Below are 20,849 nucleotides of genomic sequence, written 5' to 3'. Positions count from 1 at the left end.
CTAGCTATCATTATTGCATGAATCATTATAAAACCAAATTGGAGTAAAACTGCTACAAAATTCTTGTGGAGAGTTACTATTATTCAGGATGCTTTCATGCTGAATAAGAAGTTTATCAGAAACAGCAGAATCTGATTGTTTATTTTTCCTATTATTTACATTAGCTATTTTAGGTTTTTTATTTAATATATGAAAAATGTCCACTCATGTAGTATGAGTCCAGACCAAAGTCATAATCTCTCTAAATGATTTATTATGAGTAAAACACTAATTTGGAGTTGACTGTAACGGTTAAGATCATTTTTTTCACTGAACAGTTTTCCTCCTTCTTTTCCTTTTCTTTTACGGACTTCAGCTGAGGACTGGATAGTTGCAAATACAGAGCTGATTGACAAGACGAAGTTCACCATCACAGGTCTGCCGACAGATGCAAGGATCTTTGTACGTGTGAAGGCTGTTAATGCAGCTGGTGCCAGTGAGCCCAAGTACTATTCTCAGCCCATTCTTGTGAAGGAAATCATAGGTAGGTGACAACGCTTTCAAAATTTAGACTCCCTTTTACATTGCTTACCTTTTTCTAATTTCAAACTTTTTTTTTTTTTTTTTTTTTTTTGAGATGCTCTGTTGCCCAGGCTGGAGTGCAATGGTGCGATCTCCACTCATTACAACCTCGGCCTCCCGAGTTCAAGCAATTCTCCTGCCTCAGCCTCCTGAGTAGCTGGGATTACAGGAGCCTGCCACCATGCCTGGCTAATTTTTGTATTTTTAGTAGAGACAGGGTTTCACCATGTTGACCACGATGGTCTCGATCTCTTGACCTTGTGATCTGCCTGCCTCGGCCTCCCAAAGTGCTGGGATTACAGGTGTGAGCCACCACGCCTGGCCCGAACTACTTTCTTTCTCAAAACCTCCTATTTTGTTGTTACTCCTTTGATATTTTGTTAATGCTTCCTATGAGTAAGAACTTAACAAAACAGCTCTCTTCAGGCAATGCAGGAGATCACCTTCAGGTTTCTCTTGGTACTCTGAGGACTGGTTAGTTAACCTCTCCTGGTTCCAGGAGCCAACTCTGGCCGGGCTGCCTAGTCACAGTGGAGATAGTGTGTTTTAATGCAACCATGCAAACAATCCCTGCAGCAACCATGTGCCTCCAACAGATCTGCAGGGTCAAAACCATTTTCATAATATGAATATATTATTTGTGCCTTTCAATATTTTGACATCTGCACTGATAGTATAAAAGTGAAGGTGAGTAAAACTGTTGCTACCTTAGCATGAACCAAGTCATTGCCATGGAACCATATTAGCCAACCTTGCCTTCCTCACCACCATGCACTCAACAGTTGAAATAAAAGGGCCAGTTTGGAAGTCTTCCTTTTTTTTTTTTTTTTGAACAGAGTTTCGATCTTGTTGCCCAGGCTAGAGTGCAATGGGACAATCTCGGCTCACTGCAACCTTTGCCTCCTGGGTTCAAGCGATTCTCCTGCCTCAGCCTTCAAATAGCTGGGATTACAGGCATGCACCACCATGCCTGGCTAATTTTTTTTTTTTTTTTTTGTATTTTTAGTATAGACAGGGTTTCACCATGTTGGTCAGGCTGGTCTCAAACCCCTGACCTCAAGTGATCCAGCTGTCTTGGCCTCCAAAGTGTTGAGATTTCAGTCTTGAGCCACGAAGCCTGGCCCATAGAATGTTCTTAATGAAGCATAAACGTAATTAATTTTGGCTGAGCACAATGGCTTATGCTTGTAATCCCAGCACTTTGGGAGGCCAAGATGGGCAGCTCACTTAAGCCCAGGAGTTCAAGACCAACCTGGGCCATGTGGCAAAATCACATCTCTACTAAAAATATAAAAATTAGCTGGGTGTGGTTTCGCATGCCTGTGGTCCCAGCTATTCAGAAGGCTGAGGTGGGAGAATCACTTGAACCCAGGAGGCAGAGGCTACAGTGAGCCAAGATCGTAACACTGCACTCCAGCCTGGATGACAGAGCAAGACCTTGTCTCAAACAAAACAAAACAAAACAAAAATAAGAGAAATAATAGTAACTTTCATCAAATCTTAGCCCTTGAGTATTTTTTTTTCTAGACTTGTGTGACAATGAAATGCAAAATATGTCTGAAGCACTTAAGCTGCTCACTGCAGTACAATGGTTGTCCCCAGGAAAAGCTCCATACAACTGAGTCGGAGGATGAATAGGTGACTTTTTTCATAGAAGCTCCACTTTTGCTTAAGGAAATAAGTCAGGAGAACTGCTTCAGCCCCGTGAGCCAATGAGCTTTTGACCCCCTGCTCCTGATGGATTTGCAGCAACATGCTCTAGTACCTTCATGGTATTTAATTAATGAGTTTTATTACACAGTTGGTCAGAGTTGCCGGCTGTGTAGTCCACCGTAGTTACACAGGGAGAAAGTTACTGTCAAACTCCAAGAGAGTCACCTAAATAGCTAGCTGAGTGCTAACATTTTGGGTTTTTTTGTTTTTGTTTTTGTTTTTGTTTTTTTCTGGTAAGGAAGAATGGGCAGTCCTCCTCACTAATGTGGTGCCTATAGATCTTTTGTGGAATGTTCACTGCAAATATACTCACTGTTAGAAACCATGAATAACTAGTCAGTCACTGTGGCTCATGCCTGCAATCCCAGCAGTTTGGGAGGCCAAGGTGGGCAGATCATCTAAGGTCACGAGTTTGAGATCTGCCTGTCCAACATGGCAAAACCCCATCTCTACTAAAAGTACAAAAATTAGCCAGGCTTGGTGGCATATGCCTGTAGTCTCAGCTACTTAGAGGCTGAGACACAAGAATCGCTTAGACCCAGGAGGCGGAGGTTGCAGAGAGCAATACCACTGCACTGCAGCCTGGCCGACAGAGACTTTGTCTGGAAAAAAAAAAGAAGCAATTATAAAAAGCATGCATAGTATGTGTAAGGCCCTAAGAGAAAATATGGTGTTTTTGGCTTGGTGCAGGGGCTCACACCTGTAATCCCAGCGCTTTGGGAGGCTGAGGTAGGTGGATCACGAAATCAGGAGTTTGAGACAAGCCTGGCAAATATGGTGAAACCCCATCTTGACTAAAAATACAAAAAATTAGCCAGGCATGGTGGCATGCACCTGTAGTCCAAGCTACTTGGGAGGCCGAGGCAGAAGAATTGCCTGAACCCTGGAGGTGAAGGTTGCAGTGAGCCGAGATCGCACCACTGCACTCCAGTCTGGGCAACAGAGTGAGACTCTGTCCAAAACAACAACAACAGAAAGTTGTAATAAAGCCAAGGATGTGAGGGATAAATTTTGCTGAGTCAAACTGTTAAAATATCTCTGCTTGAAAAAAAAATCTTTTTTGAACCAGTTACCATATATCGTCTGTTAGTGGCACATCTCAGATTTTATTGCAGAGATATGACTGCAAGGGTACACTGGTGAACACCATGGCATTTTGCTTCTGGAAGTCTATTTTCAGGACACCATACTGATTGCAAAATTGTGCTATTTTACCCTCACTCAGAACCTCCAAAGATTCGCATCCCAAGACACCTGAAGCAAACCTATATCCGCAGAGTTGGAGAAGCTGTCAATCTGGTTATACCTTTCCAGGTGAGAATTCAGGGGTGGCTCATTTTCTCTTTTCAGGGTGGGGTTTATAGGAATTCGGGAGATGTATTCTAGCATATAAGTTCATCATGATTCAGGATTTCCTCAGAGGAAGAGGAGATAAACAAAGAATGAAAGAGAGTTGGAGAATAATTTAGCAATCCCCTGCAATCAAAATAGAGAAATCTGGCCAGGTGTGGTGGCTCACACCTGTAATCCCAGCACTTTGGGAGGCTGAGGGAGGTGGATCATGAGGTCAGGAGATTGAGACCATCCTGGCCAACATGGCGAAACCCCATCTCTAAAAATAATAAAAAAATTAGTTGGGCGTGGTGGGACATGTCTATAGTTCCAGCTACTCCGGAGGCTGAGGCAGGGGAATTGCTTGAACCCATGAGACAGAGGTTGTAGTGAACTGAGATCGTGCCATTGCAGTCCAGTCTGGCAACAGAACAAGACTCCATCTCAAAGGAAGAAAAAGAGAGAGAAAACTATAGAAACCATTATAGATTTTCTTTCTGCATGAGACACATGAGTTACAGTCTTTTCTGAAGCTCAGGGACTACAATGGGCAGGGAAGAAAGAAACATCAAGAAGACACCAAATGAGGAAATGCTTGAAGATTCTTTTGGTCCTATGTATATTTGTAAAACTCATCATTTTAAGTGGAGCTCTCAGTGTAACATTCAGGAAAACAGTATGTGCTTAGTTCCCACAATGACCCCAAACCAAGATAATTTCAATAAGGGGACAACTGAAATCTGAAATCACGATGCCACTACCTGAAATATATGAACTATATTAAATCATTGTTCCAGCAAAAGAATCTGTTCTTCACAAAATTAACGAGTCTTCACTTACAATAGTCAATTTTGGTCTTATACAAATACATACACACACCCTGCACCTCCCAAATCTTACTCTCCAGCTCCCTATTCATATGACACTTCCAGACAGTGGAACAGTGACTTCCAGTCAATAGAACTTTTTTCAGTGATAGAAATGTTCTATATCAGCACTATCCAATATGGTAGCCACTAGCCACATGTGGCTATTGAGCACTTGAAATGGGTGACTAGGAGCTAGTGTGACTGGAGAAATACATTTTTAATTTTCTTTTATTTTAATTAATTTAAATTTATATAGCCCTGCGTCCCTTGTGGCTATTGTATCAGACAGTTTGGCTTTAGAATGTAGATCTCTACATACATTTGACACACACGCACGCACGCACGCACGCACGCACGCACGCACAGAGAGAACTCTGTTCAAACCCAGGCTCCCATGAAACCAAACTAAAGGGATAGCCAATTGAGGCCATCCTCATTGCACTCCGGGCGCAAACCTAAGGAGAGGCATTGTGTGCTACATCCCCCTGGCATGCAATCAGAATGGAAGCCAAGAAGGGAGTGAAGTGGAACACAGTCAAGGAGGAAGCGGGTAGCTTGGCAAGGTTCTTTGCCCTTTTCTTCTCCTGCAGCATCAAATAAAACCTTAAGTGGCGACAAGCAGGCACTGGGGACCCAGCCCCAACCCTGCACTGGGGCTGCTGAATCAGCTCTCAAGTCTCTACACTGTTCCTGCCACCACAGCTAATCCCAGTTCCCAGATCTTGGGGTCTGTGTGTTCAGCTTCTGTCACTGAGTCTGAGAGAGAAAAGAGCATGAGAACACGGACCTCACAGATCTGACATCCCAGAGACTCTCAGCCCCCAGGAAGGAATGATGAGACCAGAGTGTGACGTTTGTATATTTGTATAACCTCTAGAGTTTCCAAATATGTTCTCATTTGATCCTCAGAAATGTCCTGTGAGGCAGGAAGGCCAGATTTTTCCTTGCCTTACTTAAGAAGGGAAGAAACTGACAGAGAAGTTAAGTGACTTGCCCAACGTCACACTGCAAGTCAATGGTAGGGAAAAGAACAGAATCCATGGCCCTGTCACTTAATTCAGTGCTTTTTTTTTTTTTTTTTTTTCATTCCATATGTCATTAGAGAACCCACGATTTTCCCCAGTGGCTAAGAGCAAGTTGTATACTTACGGAAATAAGAGCTTGAACTGTTTTTCCCTGCCTTCAACAATGTTGTTCTCTGCTTCCTATGTGCAAGTCCAGCACCCTCAGCCACTCTTCAGGCTCTGGGAGCAGGGGTTGGTGTGTAACTCTACATCTCTTATTATAATCTAGCCACGTTCAGAGACCACAGGAAAGCTGTGCCTTAGCTGACAGAATTCATGCTTGGTTCCTGTCGGCCAGGGTGAGCCTGGGTGAAATTCCTTTGTAATAGAAATGAAAACTCGGACGGGGCGCAGTGGCTCACGCCTATAATCCCAGCACTTTGGGAGGCCGAGATGGGTGGATCACGAGGTCAAGAGATCGAGACCATCCTGGTCAACATGGTGAAACCCCGTCTCTACTAAAAATACAACAATTAGCTGGGCATGGTGGCGCACGCCTGTAGTCCCAGCTACTCGGGAGGCTGAGACAGGAGAATTGCTTGAACCCAGGAGACGGAGGATGCAGTGAGCCGAGATCGCGCCATTGCATTCCAGCCTGGGTAACAAGAGCGAAACTCCACCTCAAAAAAAAAGGAAATGAAAACTCAGGTTCATGAGTGGGATTGTGATTTCTTGAATTCTGCTTTTACAGTTTTGACAGCTAGAGGAAACAGAGATCAAATTCTAGACAAATCTAAAATGAGCAGCATGGGACAGTACAATAATAATCATTAACATTTAGATGATATTGGCTGGGCACGGTGGTTCACTCCTGTAATCCCAGCACTTTGGAAGGCTGAGGTGGGTGGATCACATGAGATCAGGAGTTCGAGACAATCCTGGCCAACATGACGAAACCCCTTTTCTACTAACAACTACAAAATTTAGCCAGGCCTGGTAGTAGGTGTCTGTAATTCCAGCTACTCAGGAGGCTGAGACAAGAGAATCCCTTGAACCCAGGAGGCAGAGGCTGCAGTGAGCCCAAGTTGTGCCACTGTACTCCAGTCTGGGCAACAAGAGCCAAACTCTGTCTAAACAAACAAAAAAAACTACTCAGATGTCACTAATTAAAGAAAAAACTTATGTATTGGGCAGAAGCTTTCTCAGGACTTCAATCTTTATAATTATATATATATTATAAATAAAGATAATATTTAGCTGGGCATGGTGGCGCGTGCCTGTAATCCCAGCTACTCAGGAGGCTGAGACAGGAGAATTGCCTGAACCCAGGAGGCGGAGGTTGCGGTGAGCCGAGATCGCGCCATTGCACTCCAGCCTGGGTAACAAGAGTGAAACTCCGTCTCAAAAAAAAAAAAAAAAAAAAAAAGATAATATTAGAATATTATCTTTAATCTTTATAAAGAACAGTAAAACTGAATTCTTTGATAATATTCTAATATTATCTTTATTATATAGAGATATATATATATATATAAATTAAATATACATTATTCCTGTTGAGGCATGGAAAGCTTAGTAAGTAACTTGCCAAAGGTCACACAGATGTTAAGAGGTCAGGAGCGAGATACAGATTCCAGAGTCCCAGAGACCATGCCCTTAACCATTATCCAGCGTTATGTAGGCTTTGGAGCCTAGGAGACCCAGCTGGGAGACCTGGTTCCAGTGCTTACTTAACTGCAAAACCTTGCACATTATTTAACTTCTCTATCCAAAATATCAGGATAATGATACTAAGCTTGATGTGAAGATTCAGGAAAATAATCAATGTTATATATCTAAGGTAGTGCCTTGCACATAGAATGCAGATTACAACTTTGCTGCTGTAACTGCTCACAACCAGACTGGAAGGGTGGTGTTTTCTAACCCTGTCTAGAATGGGTTAAGCCATTGTCATGCTCATAATGCCGGAGAAACATCTTGAGACAATGTTATTTACTCCCTCTACTTTTGCCATCTTTCTTTTTAGGGAAAACCAAGACCAGAATTAACTTGGAAGAAGGATGGTGCAGATATTGATAAGAATCAAATAAACATTCGCAACTCTGAGACTGATACAATCATATTTATTAGAAAAGCAGAGAGGAGCCATTCTGGGAAATATGATCTGCAAGTCAAAGTGGAAAAATTCACGGAGAGCGCATCGATTGACATCCAGATCGTTGGTAGGTTTGGGCAAAGGAGCCAGAACGTTCTGTCAAAGCAGAAAAGGGATAAATTCTCCCTGTCCCCAAGGCAAGAGCAGGAGTTTTGTTAGGCTGGCTCTACATAAAAGTCCTTTTTTTAGATTTGTTTTTAAAAATAGATAAATTAGGCCAGGCATGGTGGCTCATGATTATAATCTCAGCACTTTAGGAGGCCAAGGTAAGCAGATCATTTGAGGTCAGGAGTTTAAGACCAGCCTGGCCAATATTGTGAAACCCCATCTCTACTAAAAATAAAAAAATTAGCTGGATGTGGTAGTCCACACACCTGTAATCCCAGCTACTCTGGAAACTGAGGCAGGAGAATCACTTGAACCTAGGAGGTGGAGGTTGCAGTGTGCTGAGATCATACCACTGCACCCCAGCCTGGGTGACAGAGCAAGACTCTGTCAAAAAACAACAACAACAACAACAAAATACTGATAGAAGATTTGTTACTGTTTCAGAATGATTTCTCACCAACTAAAAGGACTAATCATGGGAGATTTAAGGCATATATGTTCAAGAAAATTGATGAATATAGTTTTTAATGAAATCCTTCTGTACTATTCTACAACCCAGCTCTCTCTTACTCTTAGTTTCTCATCTCCCTGATGATGAAATTATTTCTTATGTTGGATTCTTGCATTCTAGACATTATAGATTCTAGTCATAGTTTAATATGTTTCTTACCACACCTAAAATTTACTAATAAAATTTTCACGGAGAATGAAGAATTTTTATTAAATATTAATATAAGGAAGATGTACCTAATCAAAGTTGAACAGTAAAACACTGAATTTTTTGATCCTGTAGGAGTGGTTAGACACTTACGTGCCCAAAGAATAAATAAGGTTGGTTCTTACTTCTGTCCAGAGTCAGGGGAATAGAGGGAGGACCCCTTATGGATGGACCCCCATCACTTAAATTATTCTGTAATTTTTGCAATGTCAAGAAATACATTTAAGGCCAGGTGCGGTGGCTCACATCTGTAATACCAGCACTTTGGGAGGCTGAGGTGGGCAGATCACTTGAGGCCAGGAGTTTGAGACAAGCCTGGACAACATGGCAAAAACCTGTCTATACTAAAACTATAAAAATTACCTGGGCATTGTAGCACACACCTGTGGTCCCAGCTACATGGGAGACTGAGGCATGAAATCACTTGAACCTGGGAGGCGGAGGTTGCTGTGAGCCAAGTTGCACCACTGCACTCAGCCTGGGTGACAGAGCCAGACTCTATCTCAAAAAATAAAAATAAAAAATAAAAGAAATTTAAGAGCAGAGCTAGAAAAAGCCTTGTTTCCAATCATTGTTATCATTGTATTTCAGTAAATTTGCTGAAATTCAGTAAATTTGCTTCTCTAATCAGAGGGACAACTTCCTGTAACAGCCTTCTCACCCCTGCTTAGTTGAAAGGCCATTCCCTTTCAACTAAGCACTCCTTTCCCACTGGCTAGGCCTTTTTTAGTTTTGTTAAGTCAAAGGGAGTGTTGAGGCTTATCTATGTCCTTGGATCTGGCCTGGATCCATTCTACTGGAAGGCAGAGGGTCTCAGAAGCCCCCATGGTATGGTCTAGAAGAGTTATGCCTCCTGTAACACAGGAAAGGGCCTTTTAAAATATCCTTATGAAACAAAGTGTAGACTGGCAAAGAAAGTGACCTTGCAGTGACACCATGAATTTATCCTGTAGACCGTCCAGGTCCACCCCAAACTGTGAAGATTGAGGATGTCTGGGGAGAAAACGTCGCTCTCTCATGGACTCCACCAAAGGATGATGGAAATGCTGCTATCACAGGGTATACCATCCAGAAGGCTGACAAGAAGAGCATGGTAAGGTCTGGCTTTCTCTGATTCAGCAACAGCAAAAGCACATTTCAACAGAGGTAAAGAAGGAGGCACGAGGGCCTCGCTTGTGAGGGGCCCACTGGGGCTGTGGAGAAGTAACGTGATGTAGCAGAAAAGAAAAGACCTGTGGAGCCACGGAGTTGGACTTAAACCCCAGCATTGCTACTTAAGACCACACGTATAAGGATAATCACTTGGCCTCTTTGATCTCTATTTTCGTCATCTATAAAATGAGAGCGCAGATATGCACCTTGCTCGATTTTTACAAAACTAAGATGATATAAAGCAACTCATGCAATGCTCAGTAGAATTCACTTAAATTCCCACAGCCATTCATACCTTCCAGAAACATTGTTTTCATTATGTTTAACACATATTCTTTTTTTTTTTCATTCTTTTACTGTATGTTCAGTGCTATTCTAGCGACTAAATCAAATTTTAAAAAGCTCTTATTCTTGAGGCACTCACAATCTAAGCAAGAAGAAAGATATCAAACCAAGTGATAACACACTGTAATAAATATCCAAATAAATGTTTGCCTACCCTGCTTTGGGAATGAAGGAAGGCACAACTACATTTGTCTAGTGTCTCTAAAATATCCAAAATTTATAGAAAATGATGGCCCCTAAAATTTTCAATGAAAATATTTACATCTTAATGACGTGTCTTTTTGTCAGCAAGTGCATTTTCTTAACTAATGCTACTAAAAATATGTGGTGCAGTGTGGTTTTCTACTGCAAGATAAACTTTGAAACCACTGTATTTCTTGGTCTGATGAAAAAAATTGAAAAAAAAATTTAATGTGGCTATAACTTCTCATTCATCCATTCACTCAGTATTTAATAAGTGTTTTGTGCACAGTACTTACTCTATGCCAGGTACAATGGTAGGCAGTGGGAATAGGAGAAGTTAGAAGAAAAGTCAGGTTTTACATCCCAGAGTGCCTATTTCAGTGGGGTACGTAGACAGTAAACAAGTAAAATAGTAAATACAGAAGACGATTTAAGGTGGTAAGTGCTATGGGAAAAAATTAGGCAAGTTAAGGTGATAGAGTGTGACCAAAGGGATGGAGGTTGGATGGTGGAAAGGAAAACAGGTAGGGAGGAGGTGATATCTGAGCAGAGACTTGAAAGAATTAAAGTTGGCCAGGTGTGGTGGCTCATACCTGTAATCCTAACACCTTGGGAGGCTGAGGCAGATGGATTACTTGAGGTCAGGAGTTTGAGACCAGCCTGGCCAATATGGTGAAACCTGTCCCTACTAAATGTATAAAAATTAGCCAGATGTGGTGGTGTGCTACTTGGGAGACTGAGGCAGGAGAATTGCTTGAACCTGGAAGGCAGAGGTTGTGATAAGCTAAGATTGTGCCAATGCACGCCAGCCAAAATGGCAGAGCAAGACTCCATCGCAAAAAAAAAAGAACCAAAGTTAGTAATATCAGCTGGGAGCAGTAATCCCAGCACATTGGAAGGCTGAGGCAGGAGGATTGCTTAAACCCAGGAGTTTGAGATTGAGACCAGCCTGGACAACATAGGAAGACCTCTTCTCTACAAAAAATAAGTTATCTGGGTGTGGTAACACATGCCTGTAATCTCAGTTACTCGGGAGGCTGAGGTGAAAGGGTCCCGTGAGCCCGGGAGGTCAAGACTGTAGTGAATGAACCAAGATCATATCACTGCACTCCAGCCTGGGTGACAGAGCAAGACCCTGTCTCAAAAAGACCAAAATATGTAATAATACTAATGTTAAGTAAATGTACTTTATTCTACAAAAGATACCTAGACAGACAAATAGGTAGGTAGATAGGTAGATAAATAGATGACAGACACCTAAAGGTTATGAAAAAATATAAACATAGTAGTTGACAACTAGGGTATATGAATCTAATGTGTAAATGAAGATTAAATTACATAGTCAATTGCAAATAAGTTGTAAAATATTAAACAAATAAAATATACATGGTCCCAACACATTGTAACAATATATTGTTATTACTCTTCACGTAAATATGAGTGGTCTTTTTTTCTTTTTGTTAATAGAATATCCTTGTTATTTATTCCAGTCAACAGTTGGAAAAATTATATACTTTTAGGTGATTTTCCTCCAGTTATTTTTTTTTCTTTTAGGAATGGTTCACTGTCATTGAGCATTATCACCGAACCAATGCCACCATTACTGAACTGGTCATAGGGAATGAGTATTACTTCCGGGTCTTTTCTGAAAACATGTGCGGCCTCAGTGAGGATGCCACCATGACTAAAGAGAGTGCTGTGATCGCCAAGGACGGTGAGTTGGGAATGGACTGACATTTGAAAACCTTGGTTGACAGTGACTACACAGAGAACACTGGAAGAAAAGATGTGGTGAAAGGGAATAAAAAATGGTAAATGTACATTTTTAAATTATGGTCATTGAGTTCAAGTAAATTTTTAATTTTATGGGTTTAATTTAAGTGAAATTATATTATTATTGCATTTTTTAAAAATATAAGCTTTAATTTATTCCATCTTCTAGGCAGTGGATCTATAAATGGCTAATACTCCAGAGATAGGAAAAAGTAGACCTTTACTTCTAGAGTTTCTGTTACTTTTGTTCTTGGACACCTTCAGTGTAGCTACATATGGAATCCACTCTACAATAAAAGGAGAAACTGAATTCCATCCTTATCCTCCCATTTCATCGTAAACCACTCTTTATAAAACCTTCCTTGTGAATTTTCACATTAGAACAAATTTCTGATCAAAATACTCAGAAAGACACCAAAGTCTTCTCAATATCTGATTCAGTTTCAGATGGCCACTCTGGCTTTCTGTCCCTCGGATGATTGGCCATACATTTGTACCCCTCACTATGTTTGCCACGTGGCATATGCTCATCTTTTTCCATGTTTTTCTAAGTTTAGGGAAGTTTTAATAGTAAGTAAAGTATACCACCAATAATACATTCTCAAGCCAATTTACATACTCTAACATATTTGTAATGCTTGTTTTTAAGGTAAAATCTACAAAAATCCAGTGTATGAAGACTTTGATTTCTCAGAGGCACCCATGTTTACTCAGCCTTTGGTTAACACCTATGCCATAGCTGGTTACAATGCCACCCTGAACTGCAGTGTGAGAGGAAATCCTAAGGTACTATGTTCTTCTATGACATCGGTTAAAGTCCCTCCCTTGTATTTGCTGTGTTATAATGTAAGTAATAATATAAACAAACCTTCTAGCTGCTACTTGTGTCTTCCCAGGTTGGGGGATTAGAGGGTGGTAGTGGTGGTAGATAATTAGGCATACTACTCAGATGTAGTAGGAAAAAATGCTTACATTTCTTTACTAACTAAGGGATTCCTTCAAAAGAAAAAGCAAACCACCTATTTAAAAAGAACATCTCCTGTGTAAGGAGACAGAAGTCTAATAATATTATTTCACTTGGAAAATTAGGTGGTAATGTCAAGAGTTCTGTGATAGGTTAAAGTAAACAACAATTACACTATAATGTAAGACAGAATATAAATGTGCTTTGATAAGGGTGCACTGTGCTAAGAAGGGAACTATCACATCCAATTGAAGAGATTAGAAAGGTTTTAAGGTTTCATGTTGGCATTTGAAAAGAATAAGGAATTAATGAATCACCCATAGAGATATACATATCCCTGGGTGCACTGAGAGAAAGTACCCTAGAATAGGGAAAATTTGTGAACATTTTTTTTTTCTGTGTAGACCTTGATCAGAAATAGGGAGGTCGGCCAGGCGCAGTGACTGATGCCTGTAATATCAGCACTTTGGGAGGCTGATGGGCAGATAACTTGAGGTCAGGAGTTCGAGACCAGCCTGGGCAACATGGTCTCTACTAAAAATACAAAAATTAGCTAGGCATGGTGGCACACACCTGTAATCTCAGCTACTCAGGAGGCTGAGGCAGGAGAATCACTTGAACCTGGGAGGAAGAGGTTGCAGTGAGCCAAGGTAGCACCACTGCACTCCAACCTGTGTGACAAAGCAAAACTGGGTCTCAAAAAAAAAGAAAGAAAGAAAGTCAAAGGAAGAAGCCAGACTGAGGATGGGAGAGAGATGCTGAATTAATGTTTAATTGGAAGTGATGTTGGTACATCCAAGTGGGAATGATGAGGAAGAGATGGAAAGGTTCACCCAGAGCTTAGGAGAAAGGCCAGGGCTGTTACTTCTGGTTTGGGAGTCCCAGGCATGGAGATACTATATTCTACCCCTTGCCAAATATTTAGAACGGAATATCATTGAAGAGAGGATAGTGAGTGAAAAGCCAGTGACCAAGGTGTGAGCCTCAATGAACGCTCCCATTTGAAGGGCGGAAGGAGGAAGAAGACTGTGTGAAGGAGACAGAGGTTCCATCTCTAGGTTCTGAGCAAGACAGAATAATAGAAGAGGTGGAAGAGAGAATGCAGAGGGTGCATATTTACAAAAGAAGGGAGAAGATAATATGAGAATGAAGAGTCACTAATATCAAATGTAATTCACAGATCAAGGAGAATCAAGTCATCTTCCTGGGTGATTGGGTCATTACTGATCTTGCATTATCCGGTTGGAGTAGATCCATTGTCACTGGATAATGAATACAGACGTCAGAGGAAAGATTAAGTAATGAGGAGGCAGGTGCAGTTCATAAAGAATTTAAACAGAGTATCAGGAGAAGGAAGTGAGGAAAATCAAATAGTCATGACACCTAATGGGGATTCTCTGAAAAAATTCCCAGCAAATACGCACGTTCCACAATGAGTTAACATCATGAACCTATGATGAAATTGTTTTTTAATTTGCAAATATTTAATTGACAAATAAAGGTCATATACATTAAAGCCAAACAATATGATGATTTGATATGTGCACACATTGTGTAATGATTATTACAATCAAATTCATACATTCATCACCACCGATGCTGTACCTTCAATGCCAGAACTTGTTCATCCTGTAACTGAAAGTTTGTATTTGTGTAGATCAAATTGAAATGCAACTGAATCCATTTGAGAAGACTGCCATAGCATTGCCTCTGAACAAATGAGGCCTTGTCAGAACTGCTCATTTGCCTCTTTGCCAACCACTAAGTAGAGTTTAATGTGAGAAACAATGCCCAAGTAGAAGTCTATCCTCAGATGCACTTTCTTTTTAAGCCACGCTTTAAAATTCTGTCCCTGGCTCTTGACGGTCTGTTAATATGCCAAGTACAGATATGTTTTGACCTAATTTTCTTCGATTTGAACTTCAGCCTAAAATAACCTGGATGAAAAACAAAGTTGCTATTGTGGATGACCCAAGATACAGGATGTTCAGCAACCAGGGAGTCTGTACCCTGGAAATTCGCAAGCCCAGCCCCTATGATGGAGGCACTTACTGCTGCAAAGCAGTCAATGACCTTGGGACAGTGGAGATTGAATGCAAACTGGAGGTGAAAGGTATGACATCCAATATCTCATGTATAGACTAAAACTAAAGAAAATTGTTGAATTTTTGTTCTTAATGCAAAATCCAAACTGCTTGCCAAAATGCTGCAGCAAGGGTGGGAGACGGGGGTGGAGGCAAGGGAAGCAGGGAGGGAATTCAGGGAGACAAGACATTTTTACATTCTGCATTCACTTCACTTTATTTTTGGAAGACTACTTGATTATTTAAGTTAACTTATTTTTATCTTACATGATTCACGTTAACTAAGAGACTGTTAATTTCAGTGGAATGTTAGTACGTGTACAGCATGGTAAGAAAGAATATAGTCAACGGGCTATCACTTTGGTGGCATAATCCATCTATAAATAGAAGCCTAGTGTAAAACACCATCTATTGAAATGGCAATTGAGAAATGTGCACTATTTTTTATTTTATTTTTAATTAGTTTACTATTTTGTAAAGTTTATTATTTTCTGACATTTTTATAGTTTTGCTAATTAAGTGTTTGATATTACACATATAGAATATAGCATACACATATTATAACAGGATGCTTTTCAAAACTCTAAGTAGAGAACTTCCATTTATAGGTATACATTTCACTGACACTAGTTTTCAGAAGTGTGGCAACTAATGTAAACCAAGAAAACACATAAGGATTTATGTGGTTGAAAAGTCTCAGCATAACCTGCCATCTTAACCAATTTTCATATTAATCAACTACCATTTTTACACTGACATTTTTCTTTATAAGCAGAACCTATTCTGGGACACCATGAAAACCCCTTCAAAGAGTCACCATTGTGAGATAATACGTGACATGATCCTAGTGTGTTTTCTCTCATTCTTAACTGTATTATATTGCCATTCTGTAATAACCAAAAATCTTTTTTTCCAACATCTCTATAATGAAGAAATTATGATCTAAAACTCAGAAAGTAAATATCTATTTTAGAAAATCATAGTAAATGTCTGAGTATTTATGGTTTTTTTTTTTAAGAGTCTTTTAGACCTAAATCTAGTATAAATATGATGGAGAAACTTCTTCAACAAAATAACTTTCTCATATATGTGTATATAACATATTTTTTTAACTATTTTTTTTTTTAGACAGAGTCTCACTCTGTTGCTCGGGCTGGAGTGCAATGGTGCAATCTCAGCTCACTGCAACCTCTACCTCCTGGGTTCAAGCAATTCTTGTGCCTCAGCCTCCTAAGTAGCTGGGATTATAGGCATGCACCAGCACACCCAGCTAATTTTTGTATTTTCAGTAAAGACGGGGTTTTGTTATCTTGGTCAGGCTGGTCTCAAACTCCTGGCATCTGGCAATTCACCTGCCTTGGCCTCCCAAAATGCTGGGATTATAGGCATGAGCCACTGTGCCCAGCCACTTTCCTCTTACAACTTTTTTAAGCTATACTCTTTCTTTTATAATTCATAATTGAAAGAAAAAAGATTTTATTTTTTTCTCACAAATATAAGGCATATAATATTCTTAGAAAATTTCAAGCCTTACTATTGAGATAATCCTTACAAATTTAAACATTGTTTTTAACTGCTCTTTTGGCTTTAAATGATTAGTAAGGTCACAATTGCAAATCATCTGGTTTCTAAACTGCTAGCCTTATTAGTTCCATGGTATTGTTGATGCTTTTGTTTCAATATCCCCCCAAAAAACAAAAACTTTTTAAAAAAATACCACTTATTTATGCTTTGAAACTAGCTGAATGTTGTTAATGACATAAAATGATGCTTTAACAAATGGAACAATATTTGGGGTCCTCTTTAAAAGCGAATACTGTTGAATAGTATTATACATATACATGGTATATTCTTTTTAGTGATAATATAGTAAATTGTACAGTAATTGAATTTGATAAAAAGAATAACGTATTCTAGTACATAAGTTCATAATAAAGTATTCACTGTGATATATTGATAAAACCTTTTGGTCCTAAAAGTAAAGCTGAAATTATTATTTATCATCAGATTGTTATCTGATAATAGGTAACTTGAATCAAGTTAAGCTGTGAAAAAAGGTAAGAATGTCAATTGAGAATAAATAAATACTGGTACAAATATTCTGATTCTACAGTGATATATCAAGGAGTAAATACCCCTGGACAACCAGTCTTCCTGGAGGGGCAGCAACAGGTTTAAAAAGTTTATATCCCACTGGATATTCTACTTTCCGTTCCATTCCTCTTACATGAAAACGCACTTTGCATGTAAAGCTTGACTTTCTCATTTGCTTTTCACTGTATCTCTTAGCAGCTCATGGCATACAGTGTTTATGCCATGAACAAGGAAGGCCAAATTATTCAAGGATATTAAGTAATGTAGAAAGTAAATTTTGTCAGAAAACTACTTTCTATACCACTTGTCCCCATAAATAAAGCTGGAAAGCTACATTTGAAGATGATCTCATTTTATGTAATAAGACTATCAAAACTTGGAAATCAATATTTCTTTAATATTTTCATTTTGTAAACATAGAAAGGCTTTTTAAAAGATAGTTTACACCATAGTTTCCTTACATTCATAATGTGATTTAGAAAACTGAACATTTTAAGCATTTAAAAAAAATGTTCTGAGCATTTCTAATAAAGAGGATACAAAAATAGATCCAATATTTAGAGGCCGGGCATGGTGGCTCTCACCTGTAATCCCAGCACTTTGGGAGGCTGAGGTAGATGGATGGCTTGAGCCCAGGAGTTCAAGACCAGATTGGGCAACACGGCAAACTCCCATCTCTACAAAAAGTACAAAAATTAGCCAGCTGTGGTGGTGCATGCCTGTAGTCCTAGCTACTTGGAGAGCTGAGGCAGGAGGACTGCTCGGACACAGAAGGTCAAGGAGGCTTCAGTGAGCCGAGATCTCCAGCCTAGGTGACAAAATGAGACTTTGTCTTAAAAAAATAAAAAATAAAAAAATCGGGAAACTTACATATTTAAAATATTCCCATTACAAATTCACCAGTAGAATATCTGTAACCCATCTACCTGTTGAAGACTTTGGACATTTTCATGGGGACTCAAATTATTTCATAGTTTATGAACTTAAAAGGAAAGAAAATTCTAGGCTCTATTACAAAATGTATTAAGCAATAAATGAGTGCTATCATATATGTGTGATTCACTCCCATTTGGAATTGCAAATTAAGAGTTATTTGCAGCTGGGTACACAATCTAATGAAAACCCTAATGATATAGACCTATGCCTGAGTTTACAAAATTTGTTTTGTGAATTTCCAAAGATAATATCAGCTTTCAATAGGAAAAATGTAAGGTTCTTTCTTGAAAACTTTGTAGTTTGTATATAGAGTAGCTTTGTGACATAAGGTTAAGTTTTGTGTCTATTTAGATCAGTCATAGATATTTCATTCAGAATACAATATTATAGAATACACTAGTCTAATATTTGTACTTGATAATTTTGCCTTTTAGAATTTCAACATATATATATGTACACTAACACTTTGTCTATTGTCTATGTTTTTCTTTTGTTGAAAAACACAATATATATATGTTGTAGGGTTTTGGTTTTTGTTTTAAGCTAATGGTTTGGAAGCTCTCACCATAGATATTCACTATACAATCAGATTGGCTTTGCCACCTATTCAGGCAAAGTGGTTGTGCATATTAATAAATGTTTTACATATTAATGATCCTTTTGACGTGACTGGATCCTCACCCTTTATTTCATGTGCTTCTATTTTCCTACATCTTTCACATGACTAAGGATTAATGAAATCACCTCATCATAATCATGACCATAATTTCATCCAACAAGTACTCAACTTTGGTGTTAGCACTTTATTAATGCTTACAACTTCTCACTCTCCCTCTTTCTCTCTTTTCCTTAGTTGTTGCACAATAAGGATTTTTGAATGTATAATATCATCTAAGGTAAGCTTTCATATGGTTTTGGCATATGAAGCTTATGACTGTCATAAGCCATACCAAGCCTGTGGAGTATGGCATGATTTTCATTATGTAATCCAATGAAAATAGACTTATTTTAAATCGCTAACTTTGTAGTTTTAATTTGTATTTCACTATCCTGAAATTAACAGCTAGTACTTATCCATCACAGCAATCTCCTGTTGACATGAAGCAAGTTGTTGAATGCAGTAGAGCATGAATCAAAGCATTTAATGTAGACAAAAACGAGTGATACCCAAGCATCCTGAATTATTTGCATCAAGGAATGGACATGTACATAAGTGGCATCATTTCTACCAATATGTGACTTGAGTTGTTTTTTTTAAAAAAAGGAGAATGACTTTCTCAAATTTGCATTAAAGAAGTTTTTAAGAATGTTCAAATGGCATGCTGCTTTGTCTGGACGTGAATTTATTAGCAAGTAGTGAAGCACTTCACTAAAGGACCATGAATTTTTGTGGTTTCATGGATTCTCTCTTGAAGGGTACTTTTATTTTTTTAATATAATTCAGAAACTCAGAAGGTAGGTATGAAATATTGGTAGGTGTTTCTCTCACCTTCAGAAAGTATTGGACCAGTCTTATTATTATAATTTTAACAAAATATTTCCAATGTCCTTTTTGTGCTTTTGACATGCATAAATGGCCAAAGTTAAAGGGAGTAGTTTTTTTCTTTTCCAATGTGCTTGAATCAGAACTCTCTGTGCTTAATTATAAAGAACATTAACAAACTGGAAGCAGATCTTCCCACTGATCCATAATGTGATATGCATGTATTCTGCTATTCAGTCAGAACATTTAAATCATCTATGAGGAATCACAAAACCTCTCAAAGAGCAATAAATATTTTCCAACCACTTGGGAATTTAAATGAAGATTGAACAATAGTAGGGGGAAAACTGCTATGGGTCTGCTGGAAACTTGCTTTTCCTTCTAGATGCCAAGTGCTTTAAATTCTAAATGTACTAAAACCAGGAGAAGATTTCCAAGTAGAGACTGAATGAATCTTTGTAACTAACAGGAACATAATTAGCCACATTTCTAGCAGCTAGTCAAGAAGTATTGTTTCAGTGATTTTTCATGTAGATGGTTTTTATTTGTCTCTTTTCCTTTTTGTCCTTGCTAGGTGGGCTCTCCTTCTGCAGGCTCCTCTTGCAAGGCGTACCTCCAAACATAATTGATTCATATTTGCGAGACTTACACTCAAGCAATCCCGAGGAATACTGAGGGCCTGGCCACTGCCTCTCTGCACTCTGCTGCTTTGAAATCTGGTTGAAATGAGAACGCATTTTCTGTTTTTCCATCAGGCCCCTAAGTGTGGTCTTTTTCTTTCCTCCTTATGTTGAAGAGAAAAAATAAAAATGTTTGCCCAGATTGCTTAATTAAAAATTGCAAACAAAATCTCATTTGAGGTCAGCACTTTGGTCATTATGATCTGTGCTTTGTCATTGTATTATACTTGACAAAAATGCAAGCCATAGAATAAGCAAAAGCAGTCATTTTAGTTTAATAGTAGGCTATAAATGCTGTTTTCCCCCTCAGTGCCAAAAACGTAATACAATACACCATGATTGAATCTTGAAAACCCATCTTTCTCTTGATCCAATAGATTTTTCTAAGCAAAGCAGAGTTGTTTATTTCTGCTTCGAAGGACAAACCCAGGTCTGTCCTTCCTGAGTGTCTAGCAAGGCATCTTGGCCAGAGCTGCCAAAGCATCTGCCAGAACAGCTCGTCACAGTGACAGAGGGTGTTGCAGACAACAGACCTGTTATAGAGTTAGGGTTTGCTGATGGTGTCCATTCAATTTGATGAAAACCTTTTTAAAAAAAATCTACAGCCCTGCTTAACAACAGGATCTGTGCCCTTTTTTCTTATTTGAATTTAAAAGCCTTCTTAAAAGAAGGCTTAATGAATGTTCTCATCTGGA

The 20,849-nt window shown here is 39.1% G+C and overlaps 1 protein-coding gene across 8 annotated transcripts in view; it reads left to right on the top strand.

The window, feature by feature from the left end:
• The window catches only part of MYBPC1 (myosin binding protein C1), a 101,461-nt gene extending 81,133 nt beyond the window's left edge, over positions 1-20,328 (top strand). For 2 of the 8 annotated variants that reach the window (XM_039471866.2, XM_039471863.2), the window contains 10 exons: positions 356-523; positions 3,500-3,588; positions 7,506-7,701; positions 9,414-9,553; positions 11,695-11,854; positions 12,563-12,699; positions 14,804-14,990; positions 17,075-17,133; positions 18,845-18,887; positions 20,049-20,328. In XM_039471866.2, coding sequence (XP_039327800.1) covers positions 356-523; positions 3,500-3,588; positions 7,506-7,701; positions 9,414-9,553; positions 11,695-11,854; positions 12,563-12,699; positions 14,804-14,990; positions 17,075-17,133; positions 18,845-18,868 — 1,160 coding nt within the window. In that variant the 3' untranslated portion in view covers positions 18,869-18,887; positions 20,049-20,328. Of the gene's footprint in view, positions 1-355; positions 524-3,499; positions 3,589-7,505; positions 7,702-9,413; positions 9,554-11,694; positions 11,855-12,562; positions 12,700-14,803; positions 14,991-17,074; positions 17,134-18,844; positions 18,888-19,074; positions 19,301-20,048 lie in introns of those variants that run through there. The other 6 variants (XM_039471867.2, XM_039471865.2, XM_039471864.2 and 3 more) reach the window with 4 other exon arrangements.
• The last annotated feature ends 521 nt before the right edge of the window (positions 20,329-20,849 follow it).

This window comes from Saimiri boliviensis, chromosome 7, assembly GCF_048565385.1.
Source record: "Saimiri boliviensis isolate mSaiBol1 chromosome 7, mSaiBol1.pri, whole genome shotgun sequence".
Lineage (NCBI taxonomy): Eukaryota > Metazoa > Chordata > Mammalia > Primates > Cebidae > Saimiri > Saimiri boliviensis.
The sequence above is the reverse complement of the archived record's forward strand: the minus strand, read 5'-3'. Positions and strand labels throughout refer to the sequence as shown.